Consider the following 16,575-nt stretch of genomic DNA (forward strand, 5'->3'; position numbering starts at 1 on the left):
GTGAGCCCAGGTGTGGCCTTGCAAAAAGCTTCCTGGTCCGGTTTCCTCATGGGTAGAGCGTCTCTTCTGTTTCACTGATGAGATTGTTGTCAGGATGAAATAATAGAATATGTATTATATGTATTTTTCACCCTCTCTATATCAGGAATTGGTGAACTTTCTCTATAAAGAGTCACAAAGTAAATATTTTCAGCTTTGCGAACAAGGCAGTCTCCATTGTAGCTACTCATGTTCGCCGCTGTGGCCATGGCCAGTTCAGAAACACATGCACATGGCAGTGTGCCAATAAAACTTTATTGACAGAAACAAGTGGCAGCCTGAATTTGGTCTTCAGGCCATACTTGGCCAACCCTTGCCCTATGATAATGAAAGGCGTAAAACATAAAATACCAATTTTTTTTAACTGCTTCTAGTAAACCACTCCCCCTACTTGGGAGTTAGCCAGTATGGTCAGTACTTGGCCAACCCTGTGAGGAGAAAGCCTTCTTCTTTAAGTTTTAGGTCAACTTTACCAAATTTTTGCTAAATTCTGAAGGTAGAATTTAAATTTTATTCAGCTTGTATTTATGGGTGGCTTCACTTAGGCTACCTAGCCTCACACGAGCCTCCAACTTCTAAGAAAGCGTTCTGCTCTTAGGACAGTTTCCTTAGAGCCTTGATGTTAGTTGTGGCAGAGGGGATGCCCCTGTTAAAACGCTAAGTAGGGTGGGACACAGTCACCAGTTACCTCCCCTGGACCACCCTGGAGTTGACAGAGAAGGACAGTGGCCATCTTGATAACCAGCCAGTTAAGGTTTCAAGATACGTGGTCAATTGTGATGAAACTGACAGAGAATCCTACTTAAAGAGCTTGACTGACATACCCTGGAATGGAATACACCATGGTCTTCGGGTTTCCAAGAGACAAAGTCATATTAGCTTAATAGAAGAACTTGGAGAAAATACAGCGTATCACTTCAAAGAATTTAAGAGGGTAGAGGTTGCTAATCCTGATACCCTGAAAACTGGTATTTCAAACTCCACGGTTGGTTCTTTGAGTGGCTGCCTTGCTTTTAAGATTTAGATTGTAGCTGATGAGTCAGAAATCCACAGCCACATCCATTTTACATAAACATTAAATCCGGAGCAGCCAAAAAATGTATCTGGTACAGAATTTGACTTCATATACTTTTCCTTGGATAATGAGTTTGATGGTAAGCAGTCATTTAAAAGTCTGCCTTTGACTTTCCCTCAGATTTCTTAAGGCCTTTGATTTTCCCCCACTCCTTAGGTGTTCCACACTGAGTCAGTTAGCTTTTTGTAATACATACCCCACAAGTTGGCAAATAATATATTTATTCATGATTTTCTGTATTCCCACCATTTCTCCAGGGCAGTGGCCCTCTCTGATAGGCCGCTTCTAAGATGGCACCCGATGATCCCTGCCCCTTAGCGTTCACTCTTACGCAGTAGCCCTGTTCCTCTGGGTATGAGCCAGACCCAGTGCCAAAGAGGGTGGGACATCACCAGGACATCACTTCTGAGATTAGGTTACAGAAGATTTTGACTTCCGTCTTGAGCATGCACTCTCACTCTCCTGCTCATTCACTCTGAAGGAAAGCAGCTGCCATGTTGTGAGCTGCCCTGCGGGGAAGCCTGTATGTAGAAACTGAGGCCTTAGTCCAACAACCAGAGAGGAATATGTAGTGATTTATTATATTATTATGGTGGTAGAATACCTATTTGGTTGGGATTAATCAAAAGTGTTCACTTTTCTCCCCTCCATGAAGAATATAATTCTCAGCATCTTGGGATATGATATCTACAGAGTGATACACAGGTAGGGAGGAACTGTGAACAACCCATGAATAGACATGGAACCCAGGACAGGCCGAGAGCCCTTGAAATAACCGTAGCTGCAACTATCCCTGGTGTGCAGAGGGGAAGAGGTGTTAAAGAAACTTGCCTTAGTGTCAGGATCTAGGAAGGCACAGCCCCTTATCTGTCCTCCATCCAGAAAGTGGTGCTGGCTCCAGGCCCTGATCACAGCATGACTGTTAGCTTCACATCCAACTGTCCCCGACACAGTAGCGTGGGCTGTGAGAACAGGACGCTGGCGAGAAGGGAAGATACCCAGAGGATTAAGGAGCAACCAGGGAAAGGCCTAAGTTCTTTTGCCTTAATCCCGAAAAGAACAAGCACTTAGCTGGTGACAGCCTTGGGCCCAGGCAGGGAGTGTGGAAGCCATTCCCTCAGGTGCCCCTGGTGCATATTTGCTACACCCTGGGGACTTTTTCTTCTCCCACCTGTGGAAAATGACCATTTACGCTGGAGTGGAAAATGACCATTTATGCTGGATCATAGCCTTTCCCGCCTGTCTCTTGCCATCATTGTCTGTGACTAACATTTGTTTAGCATTAACTTGATCCCACAGACTGCCTGGGCACACTAACCCTTCAACCTACTCATTCACTAAACTGAAGAAACCTAAGCAGGGACTTGACATTCAGAGATAGGAGCCCAGAAGTGAGTCCAGAATTTCCGATTCTGAAGCCAATGCCAACTTCCAGTCTCCACTTCCTGCATTTAGTACATGTGCATTTTCTTTTCCTCTCCTGTCTGCCCTTCCCTCCCTAGAGAGTGCCGACCCACACCCACACCCTGTTAACTCTACAGGGTAAATGATTTCCAGATCCCGTGGGTGGGCCTTTTGTGCATGTCACCAAATAGTGCATTAAATCAGTCTGAATTTTTTTATGCACCCAGGTTTAGAAACAGAGATTAAGATAATTAAATATCAAGATTAGAAATGGTATGTGAGCAATAAAGATATTGTGTACACTTCTTGGATATTTTTGCTGACACAAGCCTTTGGAAGCCTGGAGTCTTCAGGAAGAGTGGTACCAGTAGAAAATGTTATTTCAACTCGATAAGTCTGTGAGGTCATTGAAATCAGACATCCCTGAAAATTGTATAGTTCTGGTCCTCAGTGGGGGAGGTGTAGACTTAACAGAATCTGGGAATCTTTACAAAGCAAACAAACACATTCTCAACCTCCCTTTCCTCACAAAGACCCAGGAGTTGGGTGGTGAACACTGCATCCCCACCTCCCAAGCCCCCTTAAGCACTGCTGACCTGAGACTAATCATCTTCCCTCTTGTCTTTTGTGGAACATTGATTAGACATTAAGATATTTGGAACATCTCCATTTTCTCATGACTTCATGTGTATTAAAAAAATAGCGCCCACATGAAATACACTGTAGTTGTGATCTAGCCCCTGGGCTTTGATTAAATTGCAGGCTTGTAGAATAGAAGGCCACGAAGGGTGTTTGCAAATTGCGTTAGTAGCCATGCTGGGGAGCTTGGGGAGAAACTAACATGTTTTCTCCAGGGGCAGGAACTCAAAACTCTAGGCCTTTGGTAGAGTTGATCCTTAATAAAACTTAGGGGTTTTGTTTGTTTTTTAGTTTTTATATTGGAAACTGCTTGTTGTTGAAGGTCAACATTTTGTTGCTACTTTTTCTACCCAAATGCAGTATGGAACCATTTGAAGAAGAAAATTTTGCTCAGTGTATCCAGAACAGAGTTCTGAGAGTTACAGTGACCAATACTCTTGTGTACCACAATGATGGTTCTTTTTAAACATTAGGGTAGTTTCAAAAAATTCTAATAAATTCATTGTAATTCATAGAACATGCTGTAATAGAGAGATACATGTAAAATACAATCTGTGTACCTGATTGCAGGTAACAGAGTTAAATGTGCCAGCAATCTCAAACACAGTTTGATATTTCCTATAATAAAATATAATACAAAAAAATTAAATATCCAATATCAATGGATTCTAAATGGTTTTGATATTTCTTTTTGTCCTTTCCCATGAAGAGTAATTTATTTCCCTTTTTAAAGTGTGGGCAGAATGATTACTAGCGCACTGTAATGTAATTGTGTTGCATTGATAAAATAAAAATTGTCCTTTATCTGTGTCCTGATAATGTTCAATTTACAGGCTGGCTTCTCTGCCACCTCTTCAGTGCTTTGAGTATTCCAGCTCTCCTCCCTTCCTGCTCTGAGAGCGCACAGAACTGTTTGAAATCCACTGGTACAATTGTCAAATCAATTATTCATTCTCTGCAATTATGCTCGCACAAAGAACATTTTGCTGGTCTGAATGATGATTAAATTAACAGCTATTCCAGCTGCCTGATAACATCTAATAGAATATTCATAAGCCCAAAATGGAATGAATTATCTCCATTAACTTCATCATGCTCACTTAATTACATGCTTGTTATTGTATTTACACCTTGTTAGATACCGCTGAAGCTGATCCAGTGGCTGGCCGGGAATTGGAAGCGTCTGTCATGGGGCAGTTGGAGCGCGTTTTGTAGGAAATGCTATTTATTTTAAATGCTCCACCTGCTGGGAGCCGAGGTTAGTCAGCAGCACTGAGATGAATTGGGAAACGGGGTGTAAAAAGAAATAATGTGCTTCTGACAGGCTCCGTGGCTTTTAAGTTGCTCTCATTCAGCCACTTCACAAAAAATTATTTTATTCCATCTCTCAGTGATGATGACATGATTGCTTTTGGGTAATCATTTACCATTCTGATTTTATTTTTTGAAGTAAATTGTCTGAAGTAATAGGTTCTTGGAATTACAGCGTGCCTTGCTTTTTTCTTAGAACTTTATTTAAGCTTGTCTTCTAGCATTTAACCCGAGTCCCCTCTTTCGTTTGATCTTCTAACTTTATTTATACAACAGTGCTTAATGATCCTGCACAATGTGTTTTTTTCCCTCTCTGCACCCCCCCCCCCCAAATTCTGTCCAGTGTGGTTGACAGCACTTTTTATAACCTCAGCAAGGGGGCTGCATGGGCAGTTTTCTTCCGACATGACAAATACAAACACCCAAAACCCAACCCTGATAGAATCACTTCATCCAGTTGAAAGGAAATTTTTGATCTCTTTCAAGGTGACTCTTTCTCCAGTGAAACATGGTCAGGGGCACGACTCTCCCCTTCTAGTTTTCACCCTCGACATGGCATTCTTTACACCGGGCTCAGCCCAGCTCCTCCCCTCTTCCATCGCCCTCTGCTCTTTCCAAACTTGCAGGCACCAGCCCTTCCCAATGGTGGGGCCCTGCAGCGCCTCCCTCCGCTGGGAGAGAGGAGGGCGCTGCTCACCGCCAGGCTGCAGCCAGCCTGTGTTTACTGAACAGGAACCAGACCAGTGGTGGAAAGAATGATCATCACACTTCTAAATCCTTGTCAGCTCAGCCCAATAGAGCACTTGAGCTAAACCACGGATATTTTATTCTATTTGAAGGCTGTATTGTGGTATCAACAAAAAAGAAGAGAAAAAAATGGAAGATAATTATTTATAAGTAGGGCTGGAGCTGGATAGTGGACTAACAGAGAGACTCTTCAGCCCTTAGAAATATTTTCGCATCTAAGACATGATTTAACAGGCGACCGCGGTCCTCTAGGCGTCAGTTGACGAGTGCATCATTCGCCATGTGTGCCTGGCACCGTGCCTTGTCAGTTTCTTTCTAAATAAGAATTCATTGGGGGATGATGTTTTTTTCCTTCTTATTTTGATGGAGAAATGTTTATGTACTGGTCATTTGATGTGGGGCCCTAAAGGTGTGTCTCTCTGAAACAGGGATGTCACTTGAGATCTTTTGGATAGCCCAGACTCGCTTATTGATTGATATTCAGGAGACAGACAGCCAGGCCAGAGGCTCCCACAGCTCTCTCTGGGTCAGATGGCTTTAAATCGTAAAGAGGTTTTCTTTCAAAATGCCTAAAGCTTCCTGCGTTCCACCCCTGATGGCAAAGCTCACGCTGCATTGAGGGAGGGAGGCTATGGATTAGAAAAAGTGGGAAAGCAGAGCACTGTATGGTGGGAAGCCATGCAATTAAAAAACTGACTGAAATTATTACCTGATTTCATAATTGACAGAATATTTAATTCAGATATAGTAAATTGACACACCTCTACACAGAGACAATTATGACTGACTGTATAACACCTGACAGAATCAATTATAACTGACTGTTGTTTGATACCTTTGCACGGAAATAAATGAAACAGACATTCAGAACAGAGACGGCTGCTGCCTGTGTGCCTGAGCCTGCCTTAATTAAAATCAAATAACCAGTAGGCGATGTTAAAATGTCTTTGCCTTGTGGTTTCTAGTTCAGCGTGTTTCTTTAAGTCCAAAAAGGGTTTTATAAAGAGTAAAGCTGAAAAGAGTTTTTTGGTTTACTGACACGGAAATAAAATATCTGAAGTAGAGATGGTTTCCTTAGATGGGAGAATACTCCTTTTTTTCCCCAAATAGTTCTAACATTTTATTTGATCAGTTGAGTTTTAAATAAAATATTTATAAGACACGTTCAACATGCAGCTGATGGTCTACCTCATCCCACACAGAAAATACTGTAGCTTGCATGATTTCGAGGTTTTAGAGGCTAATTAGTAGAAAGCAACTTTAAATTAGTAGTTCATTTTATTTTCTGATAAAATACTGTGTGAAAAATTAGTAAGTAGGCTAACTTGGATTTTATTGTTTTTACAAGGCTTAGGGACAAGATATTTTGGGTAATTAGTATACAACCAAAAGGAATCAGCATGTAGAAAGGACCAGGTTAAAAAAAGCTGTAGATACACGTTCTTCGAATGTTATTCCCAGGAATGGTTGATTCGCTTTGCCGGTGTATTAAGATGAGTGATTTCCGGTGATACTTCAGTCCATTAGAGTATATTCTGCTGGTGTACTTGTGTGTAGGAAAAGCACTGCCTTCCCTATCTTGACGGAGTTTGGATTTGTTGTGCTGGTTGTTGAGCCAGCAACAGCCACAGCCAGGGGCATCTCTGGTTGGGGCGGGCGGTCTGTAGGTCTTCTCTGCCTCTTGCCTAATGGCCTCTCGGAATCTTTAACAGTTGTCTCTGCGGGTCAGGTGCCCAGGACGGTGGCATCTTCCCTGACTCCCAACACTGGAGCGGGGAGAAGGAATCAGGTTCTACTGGCCTCGTTAACTGGTTTCTACCATTTAACACTGAGGTTTTCCCTTGAGTTCTCAAGTGGTGGATGGGTGTAGCGTTAAAGGAAACAGGGTGACAGAAGCCCAACGTGGGTGGCCCAGGTGCCTAAAGAAGGGAGAGAAAAAGCCACGAAGAAGGGGTGAGCCCTTTCCCCTCTCAGCTCCCACCCCCGACATGGCCTGTGACAGCTTGTGTAGTTTTTTCCTGGAAGACCTTGCAAACATTATTGATTTGATTCTCATTGGGGAAGCAAGTCGGAGCTTTTATCTGCATCTCTAACCGGCGTGGAATGGTGTCTTGGCCGTATTGACCGGCTATGGGATCTGCTGGCGGTCACAGTTGTCTTTTACGAAGAAGAGCACCGAGTGACGCTGGTTGTCATTCTAACTCCACTGTGTGGCAGCGTAAATAGTCCCCTTTCTAACCAACCTGGTGGGAAAAGTCAATATCCCATCAGCAGAGGAGGTAAACACATCAGGAGCTGTGCCCTCTCTCTTCCTTCCCTGCCCCGTCTCACCGCAGCTCTGTAAATGTCTCTCCCCAGTCATACAAGCATTTGTGTCATTCACATGCATGGGGCGCTGGCCTGCCGGGAGGCTGCCGCCACCGCTCGGGCCATTGTTGTGTATTCCTAGACTCTGATAATTAGAACTTTCAAAGTGTCTTTCTCTAGTCGCTTAACGATGCGACCCCTCTCTCTCTCTCCTCGTCTCTTTTTCCACCCCCTTTGGGCATTTAAATCCTCTCTACAAAACTTTTTGTTGTTGTTTTTTGAAAGGCAATTGATGTAATTTAGAAAAGGTTGTGGAGAACAAACGCAAATGTGTAGCTAAGGAAAAAAAATCTGGAGACCAAGTTTTCATTTTCCGGAGGTTTTGTAGACTTCACTGTTGCTCTGTTGTTTCCGCGGGTTTTTTTTCTTTGGGTGATTGATGTGCACTCCCTTCCGTGTCTCCTTCCCGATGCTTTCCTATCCCAGGGCGCTGGGCAGCTCCCCCTTGGCTGCTTGGTGCAGGCTGGCATCTGGGGCCTGCCCATCTCCATCTAGGAGCAGCAACATGGGGCGCAGGGACAAGGGTGCACAGTGGGCCCCCTGAGTGCAGGCTCGGGGCTCTGGCTACCTGGGTTTGCGTTTCTGCCTCCTGGATCTCCAGCTGTGTAACCTGGGGCAAGTTTCCTCAGCCATCAAATGGGGATTTCAAAATATAAAAGTCGGTCTCTCCAAACACCTTGCAGGGTTCCCCAGATGCTCTGAACAAAAACTGTGTCATCTTAACCATCCTGGGCAGGGTTGGCTCCCCCAAGGCTCACCCCTGTCCCCAAAAGATCAGACCTGGGTGTCTTGGCCACTGCTCCTTCCTAAGAACCAAGAGTAGGCTCTGGGGAGGGAGGAGAAGATGCCTCTGGCTGGCAGTGCTCTTCTCAGAACGGCAGGCAAGGCCAGGGACGCATGAATGGAAGAAGCAGGAGGCAGAGGAAGGGCGTCTGTGCACCTCAAGTTCATGGGTACACAGTATGGACAAAGAAGCAAAAAGAAATCCTGCGGATGGACAGGTGCTCTGCGGACAGCCCAGCCCCTCGCCTCTTTGAGCAGAAATTTTGTGTAGTGGAGGGATGCAGCTGGAAGGGCCTAGAAGAAGCCGACTAGGCCCAGCTGATCCGGGGAGTTGGTGCTGAGAGGCTCTGGCTTCCTTTTGAGACAGATTAGTTCCTGCCACCTCTGTCCTCTGCATGAAGTTGCGTGCATGCTAGGCAGCACTGTGGGCCCGGCGTCTGCGAGTGGAGTTCACCTTGGCTGCCGCACGTGGTCGTGCACCTGCAGCTGGCGTCAGTCAAGAGTGGCCCTGGCCCCGGGGCGCTGAATCAGCTAGGTGCTGAGAAGTGGCGGGCAGGGAAAAGGAAGACAGGCTTCCACAGAGCAATCTCGAGGTACCCTTCTCCCGTGTGGGACCGGCCCCAGGGGTAGACCAACAACAGGACAGCGAGGACATCTGAGACGCGGAGCTGCGAACCAAGTCCATACCCCCGCTCTAGTGCTTGAGGAACACTGAATGGTCTTGAAAGACGCTGCCTCTGAGACTTGTAATCCTTTTATTTTTATTTCTTTTTAGATAAATTGAAGCAGTTTCTTACTCCCAAAGTTCGCCAGGACTATAAAAAACTCAAGAACACAGCAGAGCAGTTCTTATCCCAGAGTGGCTACTCCGAAGTGAACCTCAGCAAACTCTTCGCGGATTGTGCCGTGCGGTCCTGAGGGGATCCCGGAGGTGGATGCGGCGGGGGCGGTTGAACGAAGAACCGCATCCTCGGCACCTGCACTGGGGCCCCGGCTGCTTTTCCTGCCTCACTTTGCCTTTGGAACTGCGTTTCATGTTTGTGTAGCTGTGGCTTGGGAGGGGAGATTGTTAAGGGAGACTGCAAAAATATTTAATATACCAAGCGTCAAAGAAGATCACAACCGCCTTCCTCTGACAGTATACCTCGTGCTCTTGAAACCCCACTGGAGAGCTGGCTGCCGTGCATTCAGGACTGGGTTCCTAGGGGAGGGCTCTGTGTGAGAAGAGAAACTGAGTATGGCTGGGACACAAGTGCCCCCAGGCTTGACCCCCAAGACCTTCAGCAGAGGCGCCCCCAGAAAGAGGGGTTCAAGGAACCTGGTAGGAGGGCTAACACTTTGCCTTTTTGTGCACCAGTTAAACCCAACTGTCTCCCGGCTGCTGGCTCCAAGAGCGGCTGTCCTTTTCAGTCTCTTTCATATAGATAGCCAAGGCGGGAGACATAGAAGCCTTGCACTTACTAAATAGATTACACAGAGCTCACTTGTTTATTGAATCGCTCCAAAGCCCAGCACGTACAAGCACATGCACACTGGGCAGCGGTGTTAGACTCACCTTCCTTTTTTTTTTCTCAAGTAGAAAATCCTGGTAAATGTTTATGCAATAGGAAAGCACATTTTAAATAATTTGATACCCTGTGACATTTCATTTTAAATGTGTAGAAGTTGGGGTGAGGGTCATTGTGTTATATTCAGAAAATCAGGGGGAAGAATGGTTAATCAGCCTTGGTGCTGTTTTTTCCTTTCTTCAGAACAGTGCCTTTTTGTCAGAAGCCAAACATGTGTCAGTATAGCAGTCTTTCCTTTCTTACGTTCTTGGTAAGATTATACTCACAAAACATTTCCCCTTGCACAACTATGCTATATGTTTTTTAAATCTATGTATTTTCATAAGAGAAGCATATGCTGTGCTCTTTTTTTTTTTTCCGCTTCAGAATAAAGTTTTCTAAAGGGAACCCAGTTGCAGTGACTCTTTATCAGGTGCAAAGAGTGGACCAGAGGGGCAGCCAGGAGTAAGGGCTGACAGGCGGCCAGCCCCTTCCAAAACCTCAGCGCGCTTAGAACTCACCTCAGAGATGCACGGTGTGATGTATGTCCCAGGGTTTTGAGTGGCATTTCCGTGGACTTTGGGTCCTTCAAGAGATGAAATATGGCTTCTCGTGGGCTTTGCTGACTTGTGGAGAGCAAGGCTGATGGCTCCTGGGAGAACGGCCCCCACTAGAGAAAGGTCACCTGGCTCGGCCCCTAGTGAAGGCTTGTTAAGCAGCAGAGATGACACCATCCTTTATCTTGCTTGGCCTTCTTTTTTCTGTCCCTCACCCTTTCCTCCTTTCTCCTCTGTCTCTTACGCTCGGGTTCTGGGTAGAAACACTTTGGGTTTATGGCTCTGTCAGTTAATTCATGCCATGATACCTCAGGCTCTGTGACCTGTCAGAAGTTGGAGCACCCAAGCTGCTCCAGGAAACTCAGGCTTAGTGTGGTTTTTATTTGCTCTTACCGTACAGGGTTACAAAGCCGGTTCTCTAATGTGTGCTCCCTGAGCCCGCGCCCCTACCTTGCTTTCTGAAGAGAAGGCATATTTTCCTTTATTTCTGGGACCTCGGGTTATGTAAATACAAATAAAGTGTTATCCTGGACTTGCTCCATTAGACACAAATAACTTCTCACCGGTCTGCTTCTTGTCTGCATCTAGATTGTAATCACTGGGAGGGCAGGAACCATTTCTGTAGAAAGTCTACAGAAAGTGAGACATTTCTTAGTGCAGTCCCATAAAAGAGCTAATGCAATGATTGTTTTCTTATTCAGATCAGTAACTCTGGGTTAGTTAAGAGGCCTTTCCAGGAGGCACCTAAAGATTCCAGGATTTTATAGAAAGTTGAAACTGCCTCTGATTAAGAATTCCAGTGGATCGCCCTGTTGGGAGATTGGAATATGGCATGGTCGCTTTTCTCTAAGAAAGTTTTCTACATGTTGATTTGCATCGGTTGATAGCGCAGTGGGTAGGACCTGTGCAGAGATACCGCCCACTTCTTAGTGGTGTGGTGAGCCTGTCAGTTGTCTCCACAGGCTCCCTGGTCTGTGTGATGGTTAAGCTCAAATGGTAAAAGTGAAACAGGCCGGGTTCACACTAGAGAGTGAATTCTCAGGGACTGTGAGCCCGAGTGTGCATGTCTGGTCCAAAGGGGGCAGCGGCCACTCAGCGGCTCCGGCAGGGACAGGGCCCAGGGTGGCCATATGATCTGGTTTTCAAGAGAAGCCAGGAATCCATGAAGTATAAATATTTCTAAATCTTGGCAACTAATTTTTTAGAATAAAATTATAAATGCTGTGGGCCAGATTCAGCCTCTGGGCTCAATTTTATCCGCTCCAGGTAGGAAATGGTGCCCTAAAGGAATGCTGCTCTTCTCAGAGCCCCATGTCTCTGAGAGGGGCATCTTTCCTGTTGAATTTCTGGTCTGCCTACAACAGGGAGCACTTTTATCTTGGTCACAACTTGCTAACTTTCAGCTCTCCTTTGTATAAAGGGGGCTAGCTAGGGGAGGCCAGAAGTTGAAAAAGTCCTACAAATCGTGCTCAATAAGATTTGAATTTGTCCAGGAAACAGATGGGGTTCGTCTCGAGACTGTTGCCCAAGACGTGGAGGCTAAAAAAGTTCACAGACTGGAGTTTGGGCAAGGTTGGTGAGAAGGGCCGGATTCACTGCCACATACCCCCCCCCCCCCCCGCCAGCCGTCCCTCCAACGCACACAGATGCGCCTCAACACTCCTTTTCAAACATATCATTTAAATTAGTTTGGCAGATGATGCAAAGATAAGGAAACTCCAAAAGCAGAGTTCTCCTGTCAGTTTTACGAAAAACACACTAAGCCCCTGGTCCCTCTTGTCAGAATCCCCTGACCCTCAATTCATTCTCCCATCTCCCATCCCAGACTTTAACCCTCCTAGCCTTTCCCTTCTTGCCCCCCCCTCCGCTCACCTAAATATTTCTTAATTGAACAGTTTGCTGTGGAGCTTCCTTATAGCAGTTTAATAGATTAACTCATCTGAGCCAGCCTCAAATTTCAGATTAAAATTCCTTCATCCCGAAGGCAGCATTATCAGGTTGTTGGAGGCTGTTTTCAAACCTTGGTTTTCAATAGCAGCGGCTCTGCATTAATTTAACCACTCAGCTAATAAGTAGGTTTCGTTTTGTTATGCTAAGCTTTATTGCTTTTCTTTTGATCGGAATGGTGTTGTTGAGCAAAGCAGGAGACAAGGCATTCTTTGATGAGGGAATTAGCGCTCCATTCTTCCTCTATTATTCATAGCACAGTGGAATATGTAAGTACCTGAGGGTGTCAAAGGAGCGCAGGTTCTATTGCAAAGTGCTCGCCTTGTTTCTCTCAATAGCTGACTATGAGATGATAAACCGCTTAATACACTGTGCTAATTGGATGAGAGCAAAAAGAGATGGGAATTAAGGCGAGGCAAAAGGAGAAAGTGCAACCAGCCTTCAATTCACTCTTTCACCACTTTACCAGCACCAAAGGAGGCACAAGCTTTCTATAAGCAGACTAGAGGTTTTGTGCAGAGATAAAATGAACGTGTTAGTGGATTCAAGTAATACACTAATTATTGCACAGTATAAATACCACTACTGGTTTTATAACAGGGAGGTAAACTTCTTTTGAGAGGGTTATAGGATTGCTTGGCAGTGGTGTAGAACCTAATAAGGGCCCAGAGTAATAACCCCCTGGATTAACAAAATTGCTGCTTGTAGAAGTATGATTCAGGCTTTTACGAAGATTTCTGGAGAATGAATAAAAATGACTGAATGACATTTCTTAATGTATAACTGGTGATCGCTCCCTTTTCTTTAAAGGAAAAAATGTAGACTTCAAACTGGACTGCTAATAACATCCAGGGACAACACGACTTTTTTCTTTAAGAAATGCTTCTCCCCCCCTCCCCCCAGTCAGGTAACAGCTTTTCTTCTCCCCGCCCCCAGCCAGGCTACCACTGTCACTTAAATACACATGCAGTTGCTCCGGGGAGCTCGGTGTTCCAAAATACCATTTTAGGCTCCATTTAAGACTCCCTTCATTCAGACACACTCACTTTTGTGTATACACATGCTCACGTACACATTTTTTTTTCCTCTAAAAGCAAGCTGAACTAACTCATGTATAATTTCCTTTCCTCTAACATCAGCCCCTTTTCCATTCTCGGAAGATCTCTGACCTCAAGATGATATGAAAAAGAAGTGTAGGTGCCTTGTCTCTTGGTATTACAAATCCAAAACAATAATAATAATTGTTTGCCCCACTTGTGGGGAGGGAGGGTAATAGGGAAAAAAAAAAAAAAACTGGCCGTGGCAAATACTGGTGACTTTAGCTGAAGACTGAGTTTCAAGTCCTGAAACCTTTAGGTTTTGAAGGATTTCCTTCAATGCTCACTCTCCCTAAATCAGCCACTTTCTATCTTCCTCACCACAAACCTAGGCTGTCCTCCCTAAGTGTCCACATTCCGGGCCATGGGGAGCTGGTGATGGAACAACACTTCGGGGCACCTTCTGGTAATACCCTGCCAGCTGCTCCCTTCCTGCCTTTCCTTTCGGGGGTCCATTCCGGATCTGGCTGGCTTGTCTGAAAATGTAGCAAATTAACATACCTTTCTCCTTATCCTTCCCACTGAGACTGGACTGGGCACCCTCACTCCTCACCCCAAGATGCTGTGGGGGCGGCCCTGGGAAAGCAGGTGGTGGGACAGTCTGGCCTGGGTGTGATCGGGGACAGTCGTGTCCCCCTCACCAGGACTCCCCTGGGCTCCCCACGGCCTCCTCCAGGGTAGAAGAGGTTTGCTTAAGGTTGGGAGGGTCAGCCGCTCGCAGCATTGTGACCGCGTTCCCAGATATTGGGGCCAAATTGGGTTGCCATTCATTAATAATGCTCACAATAAGATTAAATCATTCTGGAAAATCTCATAAAATCCCCCTAAGTACGCTCCAGTGGCTCTTTCCAATCCCCATCATTCAGCACTTGGGGAGGTTTGGAAGGAGAAGAAAATTGGTTTCTTTGCTTTTAATGCTGCTTTGAAAAGATACTCAGAGTTTGTCATGCGTGACATGTCACATGTTTAATGTGGACTTGCTGGAAGTCAGGGGGTCTTTAGCGTGTGATATTTATGGGGAATATTAAGTGCAGAATGAGGTCCCTCCAGCTGGGGAAAGTTGAAAGAATAGGAGGCCCAGGACCGGGCTTGTTTGTGGCATCAGAATGACATAGGATTAAGAGTTTGTAAAACAAGGCGAGGGGTTCTCATTGGCCAGTAATAAATGTAATCCTTGGAGGTAATTTCACGCAATTTGCTTCTGCTCCATAGAAGGGTCAAATGAGAAAAAATGACTTAAAAAAGAGTTCATTAACAGGAAGAATGGTACTGTTTCTCGTATACCATCCAACTGGCAGCCTGGGGGGGGGGAGCCCTACCTAAACAAAAAGCCAAAATCGACGGAAAATTGATATTGACCACCAAAAAAAAAAAAAAAAAAGAAAGAAAGAAAGAAAGAAAGAAAGAAAAGAAAAGAAAAAAGAAAGAAAAGGAAAGGGGTAAAAAAAGCCCTTTCCCTCACGCTCCTCCCGCAATCCTCCGTACCCACCCCAAACTCCCGAGTAGCCCTGCCCATCCAGGAAAGCGGCCCGCACCTCAGGCGACCCTGTGGAGTTTGGAGGTCTGAGACACTGAAATCTGGGTTGATATCCTAGAAAGTTCCCCGAGAAAGGAGTGCGTGACGGGAAGGGCTGAGCGGAGGTAGTTGGCGCCTACTCCCCGTGCCCCAGGCAGGGCCCCTCCTGGCGAGCGCCGCCCTCGCGAATCCAGGGCCCGGGCCAGGTGGCGGTGACCCACGGGAGGGCGAAGGTCCAGGGAACCCTCCTCGGCCCGGGAGCCCCGGGGGCGCGCTCCCCAAGGTGTCCGGCGGGCGGGGGCTGCGGCTTTCCGGCCGGGCAGGCGAACCGAGGACGCCCAGGCCTGAGAGCCGCAGCTGCGGAGCCTGTCGGCCACCCCCGAGTTGCCGCTGACCTCCGCCCGCCCCCGCACCTGCCCGTCGGCGGCGCACGCTTGCGCCCCGGGCCGCCAGGGGACCCGCCCCCTTTCTCCGGGGCGCGGCCTGGGAGCGCGCGCAGTGCCTGGCGGGCCCGGCCCGGAGACGCGCCTGCTCCCCCCGCTGCGACCCACTGGCCTGCGGCCTGGCGGGGCGGCGGCACCGGCTCCGAGAGCCCCGCTAGTCACGCCGCGGCAGCCCCCACCGCCTCGCCTGCCCCTCTCCCCAAAGGTCCGGCTCGCTAATTACTGCAAATTGAAACTAATTAAGCTTCTCTTCCCTTTCCCATCACCCTGGGAGCGTTGGCGAGACCCGGCCCCCGCGGGCTGGCTTACACCAAGCGGTCACCCGAGGGGCGCAGGCAGGCCCCGGGGGAGGGAGAAGCTACCGTCGCTGACGCGGGGAGGGGTGCACCCAGAGGGGTGGCAGATTGCAAATCTGTTTGGGTCTTCTCGAGAAACCTGAGTTGTTTAGATTTTTTTTTAAGTATATACATTTCCCAATGCCTGGATAAGTGATGTAATGACATTTGTCGAGTTAAGATCTGCCACTTGGATACCCCTCGCTGCCTTTCCATCACTGTTCCTGCGTTCTTCTCTCTCTCTCACACACACACACACACACACACACACACACACACACACGCACACACACACACACACACACACCCTCCTCCCCGCGCGTGTACCCTGGAGCCCGCCCCCTCGGAAGCCAGCGCCTGGGCTCCTCGCTCTCGCCATTACCTGTCATCTCGGACTGCGCACTTCCTTGTACGTGGCACTTCCGACGAACAGTTTCCTTCGCCTTCTGATCCAAGACTCCCGTTCGCTTTAAAGTTGTCTTCACCATCAACAACGCCTACCGTGCACCCACCCACCCTCGAGCCCACCCCACCTCCCCGGCCCTGGCCCCCCAACTCCCGCTGCGACACGACCAGAGAGCCGAGACGCGTAGAAAGCCCGAGGCGGCAATCTTAACCTTCTTAGGAAACCCGGATCCCTTTGGGGATCAGGTTCAAACCAGGGGCCTCTGCCAGAACGCTGGTGCAGATAAGCCCAGGAGGTGCCGGGGCGCTGGAGCGCACCCCCCACCCCTGGCGTCTGGGGGGCTCCCTTCTATTGTCCCCTCA

General features: G+C 47.2%; 1 protein-coding gene across 5 annotated transcripts in view; it reads left to right on the top strand.

Annotated features, from left to right (window-relative positions):
• POLA1 (DNA polymerase alpha 1, catalytic subunit) overlaps window positions 1-16,575 on the top strand; it is a 293,197-nt gene that overhangs the window by 255,757 nt on the left and 20,865 nt on the right. For 3 of the 5 annotated variants that reach the window (XM_010961709.3, XM_045521715.2, XM_010961710.3), the window contains one exon: window positions 9,141-10,320. The exons of the other annotated variants lie outside the window; for them this stretch is intronic. In XM_010961709.3, the coding sequence (XP_010960011.1) occupies window positions 9,141-9,283 (143 nt within the window). In that variant the 3' untranslated portion in view covers window positions 9,284-10,320. Of the gene's footprint in view, window positions 1-9,140; window positions 10,321-16,575 lie in introns of those variants that run through there. 5 annotated transcript variants of the gene reach the window in all.

This window comes from Camelus bactrianus, chromosome X (genome assembly GCF_048773025.1).
Source record: "Camelus bactrianus isolate YW-2024 breed Bactrian camel chromosome X, ASM4877302v1, whole genome shotgun sequence".
Classification (NCBI taxonomy): Eukaryota; Metazoa; Chordata; class Mammalia; order Artiodactyla; family Camelidae; genus Camelus; species Camelus bactrianus.